The sequence below is a fragment of the Chiloscyllium plagiosum genome, chromosome 3, assembly GCF_004010195.1.
Source record: "Chiloscyllium plagiosum isolate BGI_BamShark_2017 chromosome 3, ASM401019v2, whole genome shotgun sequence".
In the NCBI taxonomy this organism is placed as follows: Eukaryota; Metazoa; Chordata; class Chondrichthyes; order Orectolobiformes; family Hemiscylliidae; genus Chiloscyllium; species Chiloscyllium plagiosum.
Genome location: NC_057712.1, coordinates 69,810,148 through 69,833,086, shown reverse-complemented (window position 1 = coordinate 69,833,086; position 22,939 = coordinate 69,810,148). Strand labels below are relative to the sequence as shown.

At 37.6% G+C, this 22,939-nt stretch overlaps 1 protein-coding gene across 1 annotated transcript in view; it reads right to left on the bottom strand.

The window, feature by feature from the left end:
* LOC122539894 (triadin-like) overlaps window positions 1-22,939 on the bottom strand; it is a 141,009-nt gene that overhangs the window by 67,758 nt on the left and 50,312 nt on the right. The window contains exon 2 of the mRNA XM_043675049.1: window positions 13,884-14,090. Coding sequence (XP_043530984.1) covers window positions 13,884-14,090 — 207 coding nt within the window. The remainder of the gene's footprint in view (window positions 1-13,883; window positions 14,091-22,939) is intronic.

Below are 22,939 nucleotides of genomic sequence, written 5' to 3'. Positions count from 1 at the left end.
CATGCCTAACCCATCTTTCAATAACATTGCTACTGAACTCTTACACCAACTCTTTCTTCCTGTCCTGTCACAATATGTTTTGCTTTCATTTGTCCTCACCAATTTATCAATCTCAGCCTTGAATATATTCAACAATTGAGTGTTCGCAACCCCCGGGATAATGACGTTTTAAGGAAACCTCCCATCATCTTAATCCTACTTACTCCTTATCCTGAGAATAAGTGCCCAGACTCTAGATTCTCCAGCCAAGATTCTCCAACATTTTCTCAGGACCCACCCAATAAAACTCTCATTTTTTTTCAGTAAGATCAGCTCTCAGCATTGTTTTATGTTCCACAGATTATAAGTTAATTCTACTCGATTTCTCTTAATTTGATTGCTCTCTCATTCCAGGAATCTTTATTGTACCTCCATGATTTAAGGCAAGTGTACCCTTCCTTTAGTATGTGGAACAAAACTGTCCCCAGACCTCAGGGTGATGTCTCACCAGAGGCATATACAATTCTCGTGAAATATATTTTTTAATACACTCATCCATCACCCAATTCATTGACAGATTGTAAATGGTTAAGACCCGAGCATTGATTCTTGGAGCACTCCACCAGTTACACTGTGCTTTCTGTAAAATAGCTGGTCTATTCTCACTCTCTTTTTCCTTAGCCAATCTTTTATCCATAAAAATATTTTGCTCCTAACTAAAGACTACTTGCTTTGTATAAATCTTCCTGTGTGTTAGCTAATCAAATGTGTTCTCTAAATTCAAATACGCTATATCCACTGTTCCCCCTTACCCTGTTAGCACAAAAAACTTGGGCACAATTTGACACTGCTCATAGGGCAGGCACAAATCAGCAAATGGACTGCTGACCTTTATATACACACAGCACTAGATTACAAAGAGTTAGAAGTCAAGCTTCAGCTATATAAAACCCTGGTTGGATTATACCTGTTTTGAGTTCTGCACTCATACCTTAGAAAGGGTATTTGTGAGCACTGCTCCTTCAGCAGGTGGTTGTGGAGTATAGGATTGTAAGACTCAGAATTTATAGCAAAAGTTTACAGTGTGATGCAACTGAAATTATATATTGAAAAAGACCTGGATTGCTTTTTAAGTCTCTCATCTTTTAGAATGACCATGTTGGTTTCAGTTCTTTCATAAGTAAATCCAAGAACTTTTTCTAAATGTTACGTTCTCAAGTGCACTTTAACAATAGGTGCGATGTCGGCCCAAATAATGCATTGAAGGTGTGAGGCTGTCTGTGCCCCAATGTTCAGACTGGTTCTATTTCTAAAAAAGGGATTTATAGAATCTCATATGGATTCTTACAGTTTTTGAGCAGAATAAAATGTAATTCTACAAGTACAAATTCACCCCACAAACTTATATATGGGTGTGTGCGTTTGGGGGTGTATGAGTTCTATGAGAGAGCGTGTATATGTGTGGGAGTGTGAGTGTAAAGAGGTATATCTTTGTGAAAGGGCACGTGTGTGGGTGTGACCGTATGAGAGAGGGTCTGCATGAGTGCGTGTGTGTGTGTGTGTGTGTTTGTGTTTGTGCGAGAAAGAGAGAGGTCCCCAAGGTAGACAACGTTGACCAAGTCACAAAAGTACCTGCCACGTACATGATGGGAAGTGTCCCCACATGTAATGGTGGCATCCGTGTCGACACTCTGACACGTCTTGCAGCGTCTACCGTGTTGTCCTGAAAGCTGGGCCATTTGCTGCGTACGATGATCTATTCGTGGTTTGGTGGTTGTTTAAAGGCGAGAAGTGGAGGTGTGGGGAAGGTCTTGGAAAGGTGCTCATCCACATTGATAATGTGTTGCAGACAGGTATTCATGTGACTCGGCCAATGCTGTCTATCTCATAAACCGCAGGCAAGGGTGCCCTGAGGCATGATACATTGGTGAGACTGAGCAGAGGCAATGGCAATGGATGACTGGACACCATACAACAATCAACAGACAGGAGTGTTCCCTCTCAGTCACAGAACACTTCAGCAGTCCGGGACATTCGACCTCGGATCTTCGGGTGACCATCCTCCAAGGCGGACTTCAGGACAGGCAGCAATGTAAAGTGGCCGAGCAGAGGCTGATAACCAAGTTTGGTACCCATGGGGATGGGTTCATGTCACACTACAGGTGACCCCACTGCACTACACACTCTCTCACACACACATCTACACACTCTTGCAGACCCTCTTTTATACACAGGCTCTCTCTCATATGCTCACACATACACACCCGCGCGCATACCCTCTCACAGACTTATACCCCCTTATACTCACACTCATACACATACACATACACACTCTCTCACAGACATTCATACCCACACCCACCCACCCACCCACACACACACACACAAGTTTGCGGGGTGAATTCGTATTTGCAGAATTACATTATATTTTGCTCAAAAGCTGCATGAATCCATGTAAGAATCTGTAAATCCCTTCTATAGAACTAGAATCAGTCTGAACATTGGGGCACAGACAGCCTCATACAGGGCACCTTACACTTTCAATGCATTATGTGGGCTGATAGGGCACCCATTGTTAAAGTTCACTTGAGAATGTAACTTTAAAAAAAGTTATTGGATTTAGATATGAAAGAACTGAAACCAACATGTTCATTCTAAAAGATGAGAGACTTAACAAGCAATCCAGGTATTTTTCAATATCTAATTTCAGTTGCATCACACTGTAAACTTTTGGTATAAATTCTGTGTCTTACAATTGTGTTCTCCACAACCACCTAATGAAGGAGCGACGCTCTGAAAGCTAGTGCTTCCAAATAAACCTGTTGGACTCTGGACTTTGCACACCCCAGTCCAACACCGGCACCTGCAAATCATGGCTTTTGTGAGAATGCAGTGTGCTGGGGTGCATCATCACCCTGACAATATTACTTTGATTCTATAATTTTCTGTTTACCTTATCTCAGCTTCCATTAACCAGTAGTTTGTATTTTTGTTACAGTGGCCCACCAGGGATGTTAACCCAATTTTGTTAATTTAAGATTTAAAACAATAGTTTCAGTAGATTCCAAATCTTCAAATACAAGGAGAGATAACATAAGCTAAGGTTATGCTCCATGGAATTTGAAATGTGAATGAAAAGTTTTATGAAATTAAGAGTAACTGATAAAGTAGATTAAAATAAACCTTTTTAGTTCATTGAGGAATTTAGACATCAAAGTCTTAGCTTGAAAATTAGAATTAGGTATTTCAGAAGTAAAGTTAGAAAATATGCTCTTCATACAGAGAGTATGAGATATTTGAATTCTCTTTTACAAGTAACAATTGATATTGTTAGTTGTTAATTTTAAAAATGAAATTGAGATATTTCTATATCACAGATGTTAAGCTGTCCAGGGTAAAGGTGAGTAGATGGAATTACGTTCAATGACAGTCTCACTGAATGGTGGAATAGACTTTAGACACTAAATGAACTGTTCCTGCTCCTATATAACTCTGTATTGACATAAGAAGTAATGATGCAAACAAACCTTTATCTTGCTCTGGTATACTGCTTTTCTAATCACAGCAACATTACCGCTCAATATCTTCACCTTGCCAATTTTCTTTTTAACTCTTTGTGATAATGTTTTACCTTTGACTTTGCACACATCAACAACCACATAAAATAATTGCCCATCAATACACTGACATCACAGCATAGCTTGGAATGCTTGAAAATGTTGCAACAGTCATTTGAAAGACGCCTCAGCTCAAATCTGAAATGTATGAAAATACACAGATCCAATCAAGTTTTTACTTATTTGTATCCACAGACAAAATCTCCAGAATAGGGACAGGTCATGTTTAACAAACAAAAACAGAAATTGAAGAAACTCAACAGATCTGGCGGTATTTCTGGAGAGAAAACACAGTTATCTTTTTGAGTCCAGTGACCCTTTTTTAGAACTAGAAGTAGCAAGGAGAAGTGATATTTATGTTATTGACAAGAGGTAGGAGGCTAAAGAGTGAGCAGATAGGTGGAGATGGATTCCAGACAGAGAAAGATAGGTAAACAAAGTGACAGTAAACTAGAAAAGAGAAGCTAGTTAGGCAACAATGGGAATTATGAGTAGTTGAAAATGTGTTGGCTGTGTTGAAAACAACCCATTTAGGTTCGAACTAGATTAGAATGCCTACAGTGTAGAAACAGGCGCTTCAGCCCAAACTGACCCTTCGAAGAATATCCCGTCCAAACTTAATCCCCATTACTCTACAGTTACCCCGATTAAGGCATCTAACCTACACATCCCTGAACACTATGGGTAATTCAGCATGGCCAATTCACCTCACACTATACATCTTTGGATTGTGGGAGGAAAGCCAAGCAGACACGTGGAGAATGTGCAAACTCCACACAGTCACCCAAGGCTGGAATTGAACCCAGGTCCCTGGTACTGTGAGACAGCAGTGCTAACCACAATGTGGATTATGACAGGATCTAGTGTTGTGAGACTAGATAATGAACATGGAGGAGCATGGTCACATTCTGCAATTGTTAAAATCAATGTTGAGTCCTGAAAGCTGTATAGCACAGCTAACTCAATTTCAAGTATTCATACTCCCCATTATCATGTACCTCACTTCTCTTCTTCCCTGGCTTATTATCAATCATTTATTAGTTTGTGTCCCTTTTTTTCTCGCTTTTCCTGTCTGGGTTCCACATTTACCTATCCACTCACTCCTTTTCTTTCTCACCCCTATGCATCAGCATAAATACTACCTTTGCCTAGCTACTTCTAGTTCTGAAGAAGGGTCAGTGGACTCAAAATATTAACTCTCTTTTCTCTCCTCAGCTGCTGCCAGAACTGTTAAGCTTCTCCAAAAAGTTCTATTTTTGTTTGATTCACATGTCCAGCATCTGCAGATCTTTTTAACTGGTAATGTTTATATTGTTTATAATATTGATTAGTTTCAGTCACATTTAAACAATAACAATATGAGATCAGCCTTTGACATCATTATGTAAACTGATATTTAACTGGCCATTCATGCTGTTATTATTAATTGAACTGGTGAAGGTATCTCTGCTCTGCTGTATTTTTAAGGACATACAAGAAAGAGGTCAACATTAATTCTTGAAATATAAAATACTTCAATAATATGCAAGTCACGATCCTTTTGCAATATTATTTTAACTCTGGAATCCAGTAAGTGCCATCATTTCTAATATTTTATTGTAGATGGGCTGACAATGAAATTTAAGGCTTGATTATATTTTAAAGTCTTCTCTGGTTCCTTTCAATATAATTAACTAAAGGTGGAAAAGACTTATTTGAATCTTCTGTAAAAACAAAAGCACAGTTCATGTTATGTTTTTCCTTTGAATTAAATGCTGAGGAATTACTTTCACACTCTGAAGGCACTTAATAAATATTTGTCCCCTTTTTAAAAATAGGAAATCCTGCTGTGACATTGTTAAATTGCATGTGTTAACCACTTGACCATAAGTGCTCTGGAAACATATTGGAAATCATTCAGTATGCCTGTTGGCTGATGACAAGTTAATTATTTATAGATCATTTCCATAATCAGAGAGGAAGATCAGTTTGACTATTTTTGGATGAACCAGTTCAATTGGATTAAGGTCAATTTACCAAATAATATTTGGACCTAAATGTATTTTCAAACGTTCCAAAAATTAAAGCAATCAAAGCAGTTTCAACACTATCACTACCATGCAGTATGTCTTTACCAGGTGGCAAACAGGGCTCATCACAGTACAGAGAATAGGCGGGACCTATGTCAGCTTTAGAAGCCAGGACGACAACGAGATGAAGTGTGGCATGATCGATTGAGAGAGGAGAAAAAAAGCATTAAAAGTAATGAGGACCCAGGAATGACTCACCATTGTTGGAATTCAGAAAGACGTTCATTATTTCAATAAAAGGTGACAGTACACATTACGAAATTACTACATTGCAGAGTGTTTGGGACTTGAACAAGTTGTAGGCTATAACGAATTGCAGAAAGATTTCTTCGCAACCTTTAAACACTTATTGGTCCAGTAATATTTTCCAAATACTTACCACTTTGTTTTTCGATTTGAAATTTCAGGCAATTCCATACAAGTGCGGAGATAACGTACATGTTACATTATGCAAAGAAGCAAGGTTTTCAGCTGTCCTATTTTGAAACTAGACAACCCTTTCGAATAGTTACCGGCAAAAGATAGCCAGTGCTAACTTTTGGACGTCACAAATCCGACTTGGAGCTTCGGCTACAAATGCGCAAATCAGAAAATTATGTGGCTCGAATTGGTGGTATTGATTCTTGGTGATTGAAGCACTGTCAGGAGTATGCAGCCAGAAAATGTGCATCCACAAAAGCATGAAAGTTATTTTCCCTCTCTACATGCAGGCTTTGTGTCTTACTACATGTATTTAACAAACAAAGCCGACAACGAAGTACTATGCTAATAATGTAGTCCTTATCCTTATTCCTAATCCCTAACATATTTGTACGCTTTTGACTTTTAAACTGGTAGAAAGGTGTCAACCCACGATTTTACCGGAGGAGGGAAAGATAATATTATCTGATAATATTAAGTACACAAATATCTAAAACAAGGCTTCAGTAAACTTACTTCCTCACCACTCTATTGTTTAACAATAAAATAATCCATAGAAATGCTGGAAAACTTTATACGACTGGACTGACGTTTAACTATTACTTTACAACTAATAGAGGAGCGTGCTTCCAGTGGGGTGTCATGTTTCAAGTGATCCAGGTAAGAGAGAGTGTGCTGTGATAGAGTGATGTCATGTATCTGTCTCTTAAAGGTATACTAATGTACTGAACTGTGACACAACAAATTATTGGCTCAGTGAGCAGAACTTCTGGACCAGAAGGTTAATGGTTCAATGCCCAGTTCAGGGCATCAGAGAGTGCAGTGCTGTCCTGTAGAGAAGCTGTTAAACTGAAGTCATTGCCTACCTTACTGGAGATGAGGGGTGGGGAGCAGTCCGTATCAATGACTTGGATGAAGAGCCTGAATATATATAAAGAAGACAAATGTTCCTCCAGAGTGAAGCGATGATCTTTGGAGCTAAGATGAAGAGGAATCTCTTCAGCCACAGGGTAGTTAATCTGTGGAACGCATTGCCACAGAAGTGTGTGGAGGCCAAGTCACTGAGGATATTTAGGACACAGATTGGTTCTTGATTAGTCAGGGGATCAAAGGTTATGGAGAGAAGTTAGAAGATTGGTGTTGTGAAATGTATCAGCCATGATTGAACGGCCGAACAGACTGGATGAGCCAAATGGCCTAATTCTGTGTCTCAGATCTTGTGTCCATGTTTGAAAAGGGATGCAGCTAAGTTATGTGAGTGGACTAAAGTGTCGCAGCTGGAGTATTATGTGGGAAGATGTGAATCTGTGCCCTCTCGCAGGAAAAATAATAAAGCAAGGGAGAGAGTGCGCTTAGAAGTGCATAGGGATCTGGGTGTTGGAAAAGAATGCATGTAGTACTATGGGCTTAAGTGCCTCTTCTGTACTGCATCATCCTATGTTAGCACATGCAGCAAGTGAAATATTGTCATTCATTACAGGGGGAATGGAAAATACAAGGAAGAATAAAAATAGCTAGTGCTGGAGAAACTCAGTAGGCCTGGCAGCATATCTGTCTGGAGAGAACTGGTTAATTGGTTTCCATAGTGTTAAGTGCATAAGGGTAAATATAGGGCAAGGGAATGAGTCTGGGTGGGTTACTCTTTGGAGAGTCGGTGTGGACTTATTGGACCGAAGGGCCTGTTTACATACTGTAGAGAATCTAGTCTAAAATAAAATATTGTTCCGTAGTAATAGAGATATATATTTGTAGAGACTTCACAGCAAAATCATGAACTAGGAAATAAGTTGAAGCAAATAATTTGCTTTTAGAAGTCACAAGTTTTAATATTATTCTTGATATACAGTAATTTTTAAGGGCTGTGTTGCTACCAACAAGCACATAATCAACTGGGAATACGGAAGAAATTAACAAACTAATTAATGAATGAATAAATCAATACTATATTTAGTACTCCACCTAAAGCCTGGATTGAAAGGGAAAGCACCCCAATCCATTCCTCTATTACAAGATTCCAGCTATGAAAGATTATCAATTAATTTAAGCTTACAGCCATAATTACTATTCCTTCTCATTTGCTTTTGCATTAAATAAACTCCTAATATCCTGCCAACTATGAGGATTTGCATGAAAAGCTGTGGCTGTAATATTCTCAAAAGGGTAAAATGCATCACTCAGTGACATCTCCTTATGTTCACTCAACAATCTGAACTACAAATTCATTTAAAGAAGCTGTTTAATTGTAACAAGCAGACCTCCATACTAATAACTGTTTGCTTTACTGTTGCATACTTCCAAGCATACATTAAAAATGAGTGTATTTACCATAAAATTGAAAATTTTCTGATGTTTTATATTACAGGAGAATGAAACAGTGATAATCTTTGTATCACGTCGTGACCCTTTAATCACGTCGTGTCCAAAACCCTAATTTGTTCCAGATACAAAAACAGGCTTGCTTAACCATGAATAGTTCAGTCATGTGGACAGTGCTTTACAGAAGCAGTTAAAACCAACAAACTGTGGACTAATTAGCTATTAGTTATTTACTCACTTGAGCATAGTAAGTTATGAAAATAAGGTCATTGTGCTTTATAAATAAATTAATGGTGGGCTAAGATGTAAATAGGAAAATGTCAATTAGTCCACGAACTTCTTTAAAACTTCTATTAAGTGAAATCTATTAAAGCCCGTCTTATAATTAGCAAACATACCCTTTAAAGCCACTTGGCTTGATACCCAAATAAATCTTTGCTGTTTTAATTATACTACTAACTTCCAACTCAACCCACTTCTATTAAAAAACCTAAGGAATCATTTGCTGGCATCATTAATTGAACTGAAGATCTGTGTAATGCTAATCAGAGTTGCTAGCTGTATCATCACCAACGTCTACAAGGACTAACTCAATTTCCAAGAAGCACATATTGTGACCCTGAATTTGACCTCAGATATCCAGGATTCTAATCTGGAGTAGGACTTTTGTTTTAAACTGAGAACATAATACATTTTTTCATTTTCTAAATTTATTGAGTAGATGAAGAATTTGAATCCAAAATGGTTCTTTTTGGAGTGGGATAAATTGTTTTTATTTTGCAAAAAATCTCTCTTGGAGTCCCTTTTTTTGGAACAAAGACCATTCCACTTAAAAATACACACACACTAACAAATTCTGAAAAAATAGAGAGGCCATCACATTTTAATAACAAAATATGTTTGGGAGCTGGTCTTCATGTAGTGCCCTGAAGCCTAAGATCAAAAGATAATCATTCTAAAAACTAAAAAAATGTAAATTCTAATTCTAAGTACAAGAGGTTCTTGAGGTACAATATATAGAAAATAGAATTTAATTTGGTTTACCAGGTTTTCCTGAATAAACTAACTATGTAGAAAAACAGATTAATAAACTGACTATCATGTATGTCAGGTCTTGATGCTGAGTCAGACTTGTGACTGCAGAATGACAGTCAAAGTTGTCAACCATATTTAAATAGTAGATATTATGCAATACACTGAACAATGTTTATAAAATTTAACTGGTTTAACATTAACTTTGAGTATGTCAGAATGTCAGAGAATCATTTACCATAAAACCAAATCATTCCTATCTGTTAGCTATTTCAACCAGTTGTTAGAAATATTTTGTTTGTCATTGAGTTTTGACTGAAACTATAATGCTCACAGTTGTTACATAATAACAAAAGATTAATTACGTGGATGAAGGTGTTAAGACTTCATTTATTTTCCAAGGTTAACAACAACAGGCAACCAAATTTTCGAGTTCAGACACAGTCGGAAGGAGTTGCCTTGTATTCCACTAAGCATTCTGTGTCCATAACAGCAAAAAACTGCATAGCTGCAGCAATTTGCAAGTTACAGAAATATAGATAAAGACAATCTTATTGAGATATCTTAATGAGTTGTACTGTAGCATTAGTTATTTCCTGATTAAATCCAAGGACTTTGACATCCCTTACCTGGATGTTTATTTCAAAGGTTGTTCACTCCGCATGAAGCAGAATTTCCTTATGCTAGTCTGAATTCCTTTTGATTGACTTGAAAGGCATTATTCTGGGTTAACTTTTTCTAATCTCTTAGCAATTGTATATACTTGTATAAAATCAGTTCCCAGTTACTTCCTTTCAAATCTGAACAGCCAAAATTTCTCAAGTTATTCTTCAAATCTCAGATCCCTTTTCTTGTGCATCAGTTCTATAGAATTATAATCACTATGTTATAATCTTTATTTCTAGATGTAGAATTCAAAATGGAGCCTTACCCAAACAATAGCAAGTTTTATCACTATTTTCTCTGAACTAATTGATTTGACAAAATATTTCAACATCCTATTGGCTTTTGACAAAGTTTTGCATGAAAGGCAATGAATTAAATTTAAGGTTGTAGTTACTCAGATTAAATCCTGAAAAGGGCAAGAAACAAATAATACTTTAAAAATAATGGGCAGAGTAGGAGAAACAATAAAAACAATTTTTATTAATACGGAACCTTTAAAATAATGAAACCTCCCAAGACAGCCCACAGAAACATCACAAAGTATGACACTAAGTCAAAAAAAAACGATATTAGGTCAGATGACCAAACACTTTTACTCAAAGTGGTGGCTTCATAAGTAGCTTAAAGGAGGAAAGACAAGGTAGTGAGGCACACTGGATATGAAGGCAATTCCAGAACATAGGAGCTAGGCAAATGAAGGCAAGGACACCAGTAGTGGAGCATTTATGGTTGGAAATGCACAATGGACCAGAAATATGCAAATACAGGCATCTTGGAGAGTCGTTGAGTTGGAGGAGATTACAGACTTAGGAGGGACTAAGTCATGGAGAGACATAAAAAGAAGAATGAGATTTATCAAAACAATAATTTGGTTGACTGGAACCCAATATACAGAAGTGAAAGGTGAATGGATTTTGATGCAAGTTAAGGTGTAGGCAGCAGAATGTACTGAATGTGACACTCAGAACTTGGTGCAGGCACCAGTATTATTTCTAACTTACATGTGGAAAGAATGCAAAGTTTGCAGATCATGTAAATATAGACAGGTTAGTGAATGTGGTTGGCCCTCTGGATTGGTCAGATCTATTTAACATTGGATGTACTAAGTCTTCTATATTTCTTTTAGGTAAATCCTCAGGTATTTTCAGCACTGCTTCAAGAAAACATGTCATCTATGTTTTCTTCACATATGCCGCATTTTACACTCATATGCGTTAAATTTTGTCCACTTGTATGGCTAATCTAACTCATTTTGTATTGTGTGTTTCAATTTTGCAGAAAGTTGTATTTATTATATAAACACAGTTTATTGTTACAAACTGAGCCTTTCAGGGTCTTTCTAATGTGTCCTCAATATACATAAATTAGACTACTCACCATCTTGTAGGTTTTGCTCTGATAGAGTCATGGAGTCATATAGCATAGAAACAGACCCTTCAGTCCAACTCGTTAATGCTTGCCAATTGTCCCAAACTAAACTAGCTCCTCTTGCACTCACTTGGTCCATATCCCTCTAAACCTTTCTTATTCATGTACTTATCCAAATGTCTTTTAAATTTTGTAACTGTACCTGCATCTACCACTTCCTCTGGCAGTTCCTTCCACACACCAACCATCCTCTGTGTGAAAAGGTTACCCCTCAGGTCCCTTTTCTATGTACAGAGATATGTACAGTAATGTGAAAGAAGGATCTGATGGTATAAAAGAAGAAGGAACTAGAATAGTGGTAGTGAGAATAGGACCAACACTTGTAAGGTTCTTATGATCCTGCTGATCTTCCTCCTGATCTAAAGCATTGAGAATGAGTCAGCAACGTGTTAATGTTCACCAAGCAAGTCCTGGAATGAGCTCAAAATCTCCAAAAACATTCTCTTTAAAAGAATTACATGACTAAAAACTAGTCAAAACCACCAGTGATTGAATTGTGATTAAGAAGTGACTTATTTTAATGAAGGTGAGAATTCACTTAAATAATGTCTGTAAGGGCATACAGTTCCTATTGCTTTGACAAAGGGTCAGTTAGACTCGAAACATCAGCTCTTTTCTCTCCTTACAGATGCTGCCAGACCTGCTGAGATTTTCCAGCAAGTTCTCTTTTGGTTTCAGATTCCAGCATCCGCAGTAATTTGCTTTTAGCCAGTTCCTATTGTGATTTGCTGTGTCAGATTTAGAAGGTGATATTTAAAGCATACAGTGCCAACCACTTCACAAAAGTCTCCTGATTCAGGAAAAAGATCCTGACTAAGTTTTAACTAATTTTTTTTACAGGTCGCCATCAGAGATGCATAACAAATGCCAAACCAATAAGGTGCTGAGCATAATTCCACAGATACAGGAAAACACAATGCAAAATTAAACTTGTTAGTGTCTATTTTGTACCCAGAATATGGGCAAAAATACAGTTCAATATCTATCTTAGTTCTCTAATAAAAAATGTTAACTATTGTAGATTATTTCTCGTGAAAATAGTTTGTCACCAAGTAATTTCTCTCCCCTTCCACAAAATAGCTTTGAAATGTAATGCATGGCAACACGATGCTATCATGCTAATAATAAATTAAATGAGCTGCGAGTACGTCTGGGTTTATTGCCCTGCACTGAAATTAATAGCGAATGGGATAGCTGACAGTGTGTCCTGAGGATAAGACTCAGATTGCACTGGCAGTGCGAGTGCTAGTGGTCTCACATTCCTGCTGAACTGCACAATATCTTGCTTAATCTCAACCTCAATTTCCTTCTTTTAGAAACTCCTGAACACCTATCTCCTTGATTGGACTGTTGATCATCTGCCCTAAAATCCTTTCCATGTGGTCCAGCACAATATACTGTGTCATAATCCTCCTGTGAAGTGTTGTGTTACATTGAAGACTTTATATAAATACAAGTTGTTGTTGATGTCACTGAAAATTTAAGTTTCAGAAGCTGTCCTCTCAAACCAGGAAATAGTTATAATATAGAAGCAAAAATCATTTATTTTATCATAACATTTCATAACAAAACGATTTGTGGTGTTAATACCTGCATTTTAAAAATGTCAAGACTATTTTTCAAAATCTTCAGTTAAAAATATATCATTTTGAATCATAATCCACCAAGCACAAAATAAGCATTTTTCTAATTTGATTATTTGATTTATTACAAATAAATATTCACACCTGATGCTTTTTATGTGTTGAGTAAAAGAATATTTCTGCCATTGCATTCGCAAACTAGTGAAACAATATCTGATGTATAAATTTTGTTACTTCCATTTTGGTGTGTTCTTTTCAAGAAATAAACTATTTCAAGTACTTTCAATGAAGGAAAGGGCTGATATTACATTTTTAAGTTTTTGTAGAAAGTGCACACCATAAATTATATGTTGAATCTTAATCATTACTTTATATTTGAAAAATTGTATCTGGAGCTGATCTGATTCTTAGTCTGGGTTGTTAGCAGGTGAGAGTTATCATCATGACAATGGAATTGAAATATTCACTTCAATAAACGTCTTGTAATCTTTTCTATAGTATTGCAAATATTCATCTCAATTCAAGAATGGAAATACTGTACTGTCTGAATAAGTTCAATGTAGTTGGTGCTACAGAGACAATTCTAAGCAACCAGCCAATTCAAAGTCATCATCTCCATAATAAATCAAAATTTATCCACCATCTTGAACAATGTTTAAAGGATTTAAAAACATTTAATCTATATTCATAATAATATGCAATAACATTTGAACTTCAATATTTGTCTAGCTTATCAGTAAAAATTATATTTTTTCTTGGATATTATTACATACCAATAAAGCTCTTGTAGTCCATCAAGTCAAACATCACAATGGCCACGGCTGACCAGGTTACAATCAAAGCCACAACTAGGAGCCATGCTGCTGGAGAGCTGAAAGTTGTAGCAAGCTCATCAGAGACAGATTTCTTTGATACCTTTGCCAGAGGTTTTGGGACAGTTCCATTCTTGTTATCAAATGTGGTGGTGGTTGCTGGGTAACCTGTAAAATTAATGTATGAATAAGATTAGAATTTAATATTTTCAAAAAGGAAAATTGCAAGAAATGGACAAAGTTGACAGCAATTTCTGTCTTATTGGACAATAGATATTTTTTTCAAAACACTGGATTCTTTCTGTGGCAGCATGGCCACAAAGAACATAAGGAACCATGTCTGCCTAAGCCACAACAGAAACTACCCAGAGTGCCTCGGTCTTGACCAAACAGGCTAACTTAGACACAAGGCAGCAAACAAAAGATGACACAAGCCACTTCCTGAGACAGCCTGACAATAGACGTCTTAGCCCTCAGTAAGCACAACTGCTCCCAAAGGGAGAGAATAGGGCCTTTCAAAGATCAGCAAGGCGGCCTTTGTGTTTTGCTACAGGAGATGGGGGAGATACTAAATGAGTATTTTGCATCAGTATTTACTGTGGAAAAAGACATGGAAAATATAGAATATAGGGAAATAGATGGTGACATCTTGAAAAATGTCCATATTACAGAGGAGGAAGTACGAGATGTCTTGAAAAGCATTACAGTGGATAAATCCCCAGGACCTGATCAGGCATACCCTAAAACTCTGAGGGAAGGTAAAGAAGTGATTTCTGGGCCTCTTACTGAGGTATTTGTATCATCGATAGTCACAGGTGAGGTGCTGGAAGACTAGAGGTTGGGTAATGTGGTGCCACTGTTTAAGAAAGGTGGTAAGAACAAGCCAGGGAACTATAGACCAGTGAGCCTGACATCAGTGGAGGGCAAGTTTTGGAGGGAATCCTGAGGGACAGAATGTACATGTATTTGGAAAGGCAAGGACTGATTTGGGATAGTCAACGTGGCTTTATGCGTGGGAATTCATGTCTCACAAACTTGATTGAGTTTTTTGAAGAAGTTACAAAGAAGATTGATGAGGGCAGAGCAGTAGATGTGATCTATATGGACTTCAGTACGACGTTCGGCAAGGTTCCCCATGAGACACTGGTGAGCAAGGTTAGATCTCATGGAATACAGGGAGAACTCGCCATTTGGATACTGAACTGGCTTAAAGGTAGAAGACTGAGTGTGGTGGTGGAGGGTTGTTTTTCAGACTGAAGGCTTGTGTCCAGTGGAGTGCCACAAGGATCGATGATGGGTCCACTACTTTTTGTCATTTATATAAATGATTTGGATGTGAGAATAAGATATATAGTTAGTAAATTTTCTGATGACACCAAAATTGGAGGTGTAGTGGACAGCGAAGAATGTTACCTCAGATCACGATGGGATCTTGATCAGATGGGCCGATGGGCTGAGAAGTGGCAGATGGAGTTTAATTTAGATAAATACGAGGTGCTGCATTTTGGAAAAGCAAATCTCAGCAGGACATTTACACTTAATGGTAAGGTCCTAGGAGTGTTGCTGAACAAAGAGACCTTGGAGTGCAGATTCATAGCCTCTTGAAAGTGGAGTCACAGGTAGATAGGGTAGTGAAGAAGGCATTTGGTATACTTTTTTTTGTTGGTCAGAGTATTGAGTACAGGAGTTGGGAGATCATGTTGCGGCTGTACAGGACATTGTTTAGGCCACTGTTGGAATATTCCGTGCAATTCTGGTCTCCTTCCTACCAGAAAGATATTGTGAAACTTGAAAGGGTTCAGAAAAGATTTACAAGAATGTTGCCAGGGTTGGAGGATTTGAGCTATAGAGAGAAGTTGAATAGGCTAGGATTGTTTTCCCTGGATCGTCGGAGGCTGAGGGGTAACCTTATAGAGGTTTATAAGATCATGAGGGGCATGGATAGGATAAATAAACAAAATCATTTCCCTGGAGTGGGGGAGTCCAGAACTAGAGGGCATAGGTTTAGGGTGAGAGGGGAAAGATGTAAAAGACTCCTAAGAGGTAACATTTTCACTCAGAGGGTTGTACATGAATGGAATAAGCTGCCAGAGGAAGTGGTGGAGGCTAGTATAATTGCAACATTTAAAAGGCATCTGTGTAGGTATATGAATAGGAAGGGTTTGGAGGGATATGGGCCAGGTGCTGGCAGGTGGGACTAGATTGGGTTGGGATATCTAGTCGACATGGACAATTTGGGCCAAAGGTCTATTTCACTGCTGTATATCTCTATGACTCTATAATTCTAAGCCCTAAAGGCAGCCTCACTCCTCATACATACTGGAACTGCACAAACGATGCTCAGACTGAAAGGCACCAAAGTACCTTGCTTGCACTAACCACAATGGAAACCCTGGATGGGAAACATTAGCACCTACTCTCACAGAGGACGGAATCTCTTAACTCAATCATGGACTGATTGCTGCTACTGGATGGCTGATTGTCCTCCCATTGATTGTGTTTTACTCTTGATTGTACTGTAATTCATACCACATTACTGTTTCCTGATAAAAACTGCCTGTGCCCACTGCTCAGGGAAGAGAACCCTTGATCTACCTGTACAGACTCTCAGTTCTGTGTCAGCCTAGTCAATTTTTCTTCCAGCGATATCACTTGTAATAAACAGCTTGTCAATTTCACCCTTTCTGCACTTGTGTGGTCTCTGTTCAATTGGGCTCAATTCTCCAACACTTTCTTTCCAATGTTTAAAACAACAGGCTGGCACAGTGGTTAGCACCATTGCCACACAGTGCCAGGAGTCTGGGTTCAATTCCAGCCTCAGGCGACTGTCTGTGTGGAGTTTGCATATTCTCCCTGTGTCCGCATGGATTTCTTCCAGGTGTGTTGGTTTCCTCCCACAATCTAAAGATATGCAGGTTAGGTACATTGGTCATGGTATATTGCCCATAGTGTTCAGGGATGTGTAGATTAGGTGCATTAGTCAGGGAAAATGTAAAGTAATAGGGTGGGGGAATGGGTGGGTTACTCTTCGGAGTGTTGGTGTGGACTTGTTGGGCCAAATGGCCTGTTTCCACATTGTAGGGATTCTATGAAAAAGCAAATATTTTCAATGCATGGAATGATTTTTGATGTCATCAACCCAGACTCCCAATGGGGTACAATGTTCAAACAAGGCATAAACAGAAGAAGCAGCCAATGTTCTCTACTTTTATCCCCAATTAAGTAGTTTTGAGTTTAGGTCCATTCCAGAGCACCAAGCAAAAATATTTAGGCTGATAATTTAGTGCAATATCAAATGAACATTGCACTATTACAAGTGTAGTCTTTTGGATTGGTCATTAAACCAATTCTCCACCTGCTCTGTCAGATGGAGAAGATCCTTTGAACAATCCCTTGGCCTTATTTCAGACACATGTTTCCGTAGATTCTGGATTAATATTTATACCTCAATCAGTATAACAAAACAACAATTATTCAACTGGTATTTGTGGAGCTTGCTGTGTACTAATTGGCTACCACATTTTATTTATTTGTTCATTCACAGAATGAGGCTTCACAGGCCAGGCAGCATTTGTGCCCCTCTCTGATTGCCCAGAGGGTGGTTAAAATCAACCACATTGCTGTGGGTCTGGAGTCACATGTAAGCCAGACCAGGTAAATATGTCAGTTTCCTTCCTTAATGGGCATGAGTGAACCAGATGGGTTTTTCCCCAACAATCCACAATGGATTTATGGTCATCATTAGGCTCTTATTCCAGATTTTTTTTTAATAAATCTAAAATCCACCATCTACTGTGTCAGGATTCAATCCCTGGTCCCCAGAACATTATCTGGGTCTCTGGATTAATAGGAGAAAGTGAGGACTGCAGATTCTGGAGTACCAGAGATGAAAAATGTGGTGCTGGAAAAACACAGCAGGCCAGGCAGCGTCCGAGGAGCAGGAGAATCAACGTTCGGGCATAAGTCCCGGATGCTGCCTGGCCTGCTGTGTTTTTCCAGCACCACATTTTTCATCTCTGGATTAATAGCCCTGGATTAATATTACTATGGCCTCATCTCCCCATTTGCTGTAAAACAATAGCAACTTGACTGAAAAGGTACCTACTTGATGCAAGTGAACTTGGGAGATCCTGAGGTTGTGAAAGGCAATGTGCAAATGCAATATTTCACTTGGGAACATAGGAGCAGAACTGAGTGAGTCAACCCCTCAGCCATTCCATCATTCAATACAATTATGCCTGATTTTCAGCACAAATTCTGAGGTAAATAATTCTTTAAATTAATGGTCCAAATTTGGCAGCAGTAATGACAAAACTATTGTCAACTTTCATTACCATTACTCAACTGGCAGAACCTTCAATAGTCTGCAAGTGCACAGAAAAACTTAGACATCCAGAGTTCCCATCAATGATTTGACACTCCTGCAGAGAGTTCCAGTCCCTTGGACTGAAATCCTTAAATGACTTATGAAGTGACAAAAACTTTCACTTTTATACTGATAGTCTCATTATAGAAGCTCCTGAAGAAACTACACCTTGTTGAATGAGTTATAACAGGAATTTTAATTATCTACAAACTTCATATAGGTAGCTAATCAGCCCCCACCCCACCACGCCCCCGCCCCGGCCACTGAGCCAAGAAAACTAATTTTAAATTTTAGAATCCTAATTTCATGCATTAAAACTTCTTTTAAAGTCCGCAAATTATATTTTAGCTTTTATATTAATCCAATCAAAATCATTTATTTCACTCTCTGAAAGTATAAATTAAAAGGGAGGATAGAAGTTTTAACCTTCTGTTTTGCTGCCTGTGAGAGTAATTCAAGGTGATTGACTGCTTTGTGTACTTGGTGACGTCACTTTTGCTGAGTTTTTGGAGTTTGCTTTGACTTGATGCCAGATTCAAACAGCTTTCAGGAAAGGGGAAGTCCACGTCCCAGAAATTGTTTATTCTCCAAGGACATCTTCCTTTCAGGTCAGGAGGAAGCACAGTTCCTTTGCTGTTGATCAGAAAATCTTATTCTTTGTGTTTTATTACATTAAGGTTTAGATAGAATGCAGTAGTTTGGGACAGGGAAAACCTATTATATATGATATCTGACGAATATGGGAAGATGCAAATGATTTTACAGTGCAATCAGCATTTGTACATAATTCTCTTCAGTTTTTGTGCATTTCCTTCAAAATTACTGTGAATGAGTGAAAAACCTGACATGTAACTTATTTCTTTATTTTTTAACTTTGTGCCTAAGATTTTGTACCCAGATACCTTTGTACTTAAGATGGCATCAGGAATGGCGACATTGTACACTTTTCACCATACTCTTGTATCCCTGTACATGAGTACACATGACAATAAAACCTAATTCTAATTTTAGGCCACCTCTTCTCCTATACACATTGTGTAAAGTCTAAATTATATTCCAACAAATCTATATATCTCTAAGAACCTTAACCTTATGTCATTTATAAATTTGTGTTTCTTAAATTTACCCTTAGGCAACACCTAAAGTCATACTTTAGTTTTCAGGTTAAAAATAGTTGGTGTTCAAATAGCTTTATTTTGTGTTAAGGCTTTGGTGTTCAAGCTGCAAGCACTCCCACAACTAGAGACTGATCAACAGTAACCAAGTGTACAGACAGAAGAGGTTGATGATAATAGTGTTTCAATGAAGCCTCACCTGCAGACTGAAAATGAAATGCATGTAAGGTAAAATTTTCTGCCCTACTTAAGACTACTATGGTAACTAGTAGCGAACAACAGATTACCCAGCCAAGCATCTTTATTTATTTTTGTTATTTATATAGTGCATGATCAGAGAAGGAGAACACATGAACCTAGGAAACTGTTATCACACACAGTCTTATTTCTTTTTCTCTCATGTCCAGCTGCACTATTCTGTCTCTTTTACCTCAAAATATCAAGTATCGAGTTTGATGCCAGCTCAAGGTTCACTGTCAGCCAGGTACTCACAGTCTTAAAGAAATGGCTGATGATCTTGACATATCATTGTGGTCATCATCTCTTACAAACATGGCTTTCAGGGAAAAGGGTACACTTAACAGGAGGCCGTGCTTTTCGACAGTAGAGGAGTCACTCTTTCTCCTTAGAAGGAAATTATCAACATTCTGAGTCAGTAAATAATTGGAAAGCCAGAAATATGGCCTCAGCAAGTTCATGGGTGATAGCTTGTATTTTCATTGCTAAGGTTCTTTTTTATTGATTCACTCTTTCTAACTCTTATTCCCATTTATGCACAGTGGTTTTAAGAGATACATCCGTGCAAGCATTAAAATGATGTTCTTTCCCTGCTGTTGCAAGTGCCCAAGAGGAGGATAGAGCCAAGCGACTTTGCCCAAGTACTTCACCACATTCTCAATTATCATTCCAATATTGGCAACTACTATCTATGAAAGCTTATTCGTAAGATACAGCAGAGTACAATTGCTAAACCAGCGAGCATAAGAAAGGAGTGAAAGTGTGGAAGAAACAAATTGCGGATCTGAGGTTCAACTGAAATGTTCTTTACTTGATATTCACTGGGATTTAGGATCTGCCTTAAAACAATTTCCACAACTTCAGGGTATTTATTACAATAATTAAGGAACATGCCACAGAAATGTGCACACTAAATAGGGTGGGGGATGGGGTGTTCATCCATGGAGGACACACTAATTGTGAAGTGTCACATTGCTGCGGATAAACATACGTTCATTCCAGATTACTTTTAAAGGATTGTCTTTTGGCTGAGGTTATGAGCTCAAGCAGCCTCTCATAAAGGTTGTGATTAGAGCTATAGGAACCAATACCGCCAACATTTAGTGGTAAATCTATAAGCACAGAGCTTGGTGAGAGTTAATTCAATCTGCTAAATACAGTAGTCGAAAAGTGTGGCACTGGAAATGAAGGGCTTATGCCTGAGACAGTGACTCTGCTGCTCTTCAGATGCCGCCTGACCTGCTGTGCTTTACCAGTACCACATTTTTCGACTCTGATTTCCAACATCTGCAGTCCTCATTTTCTCCTGTTAAATACAGTAATTAAACAGGAGTTTGGATCAAGTGGGAATTGGTTGTAAGTTGTGTTTTAGTACTAATTAACAATAAATAAGGATATAGAAATAATTAGAATAATGATTGAAATTTAAGAAATAAAACTAAAAATCAACTTTGCAGAGTTTATCAAATTTAAAAGAATAGTGTTTAATAAAAGTCTTATCTTCATAAACAATACTAATATCGAAGGATAATAAACACACATAGATATACAGATAAATACACAAAATGAAATGTTCACTGAGATCCATTAGCTGCAATATCCTGTCCTAAACGGGAATTCTAAAAGGTTTCCTTTATCCTGAGTAATCACATTTGCAAGAGATGCTTTAAAATTGTTTGAACTCAGCCTCACAATTTCTGAATTTTTGGAGCTATTGGACTCATTGTAGAGTTTACAAAAGGCTGCGAATTTTCTGGAGTACCCATCCTCCGAGATGGTCATTCTGCAACTGCCAAATGTTCAGGAGGATAGTAACTGGGTAAGAATGAAGTGACAGAGCAAAAGAGGCAGGCAGCACAGGAATCATTTAGATTTGTGGCACTTTATGACCTTTAAATTTCTTCTCTTGTTCTCTCAACTCAGATTTTTATTTTATGTGCATAGTTTCTAATTTGAAAGTACTGTGAAATAACTTAATGATTTCTTCACATGCAGATAGATTTTTTTAACTTTTGAATTTAAAGATTTGCATTGATGGATTGAAAGATCTGAGCAGAATTTTATTTGATATCATTGAAGGGAATGCTACAAAACAAAGCTTCAAAATGCAGGTCCTTTGATTCTTTTTTTCTGGTAATGCAGTCAGAATTTATCTTTGAAATTTTTGTTTTGAAATCCTTTGTGCATTGTCCTGTGGCTTCAAAAGAATTTAGTAAAGAATTTTAAAGTGGAATCATGCGTGGAAACACTAACTAAAAGATATGAAATCTGAGTCCATAAATGATTGAAACAGTTCCATTAATTGTGTTTGTCATCGCATGCCAGACCAGCAAATTCAAACAACAAATAATTTTTTTACTGTAATGTCTGAAGATACTTGTAACACTGTAAACAAGACATTAAACAACATGAAGGAGTTCTGATTTAATCTCTGAACTAAGGAAAAGTACCATTTTGTTTCTTTGAAATATTCACATATCTGTAGCCATTTCCCTTGTCCTTCAAAGAAATAAATCATTTTATTGCTTTCCTGTATAAACCATTTCACACCATTTAGCTTTTGAAAGGTATATCAACAAAAAGATAAAAATGTCCTGGTTTAGAAATCAGGCAACCAATTCAGTAGAGAGGAATAAAGGAAAAACATTAAACGGTCCATGTCGAGTTCCTACTATACAATAAATTTCCAGCAGTACAGTGATCAAGTGGCTCTGTTATATTCAGTCATTAACTCATTAATATCTTGCCCATAGCTACAATGGCTAAACAGCAGCAATTACTCTTCCTAATGATTTTCTTTCTTTTCAACAAGTGGCATAGAGTGTAAACTTTCTGATATTATGGTCTGCACAAAGAGATTGAAATTATTTAGAAATATATTTGATGCAAAATTACTGCAGAAACATACATACAATGTCATTAGTATTGAAAAATTTCATTCCATTTCCCGTCACCGTGGAGCTTATTTTAACTCAGAGCAATAATCAAGTACAAAATGAGGTAAGTGTCATTTTAACAGAATTTAGATGTCATTGACCTACATATGGATCAGGATGGCAAAGATCAGGTGGCCCTTAGTCATCAGCCATGTTCAGATAAGTGGCAGAGATAATGTTTCTAGAGGGTCTGACCAAAAAGAATAAGATGGATTTCACAACATGGGAGACTGTAACTTAAATTATGGGACAAATAGAGAACGTACTTTTGTTTTTAACTTACCTGCAGGCCCCTTGGTCTTTCTCATCAATATACTGGCAGGGAAATTTGCTAGAACTGCTTGGGAGGATTTAAACTAGTAA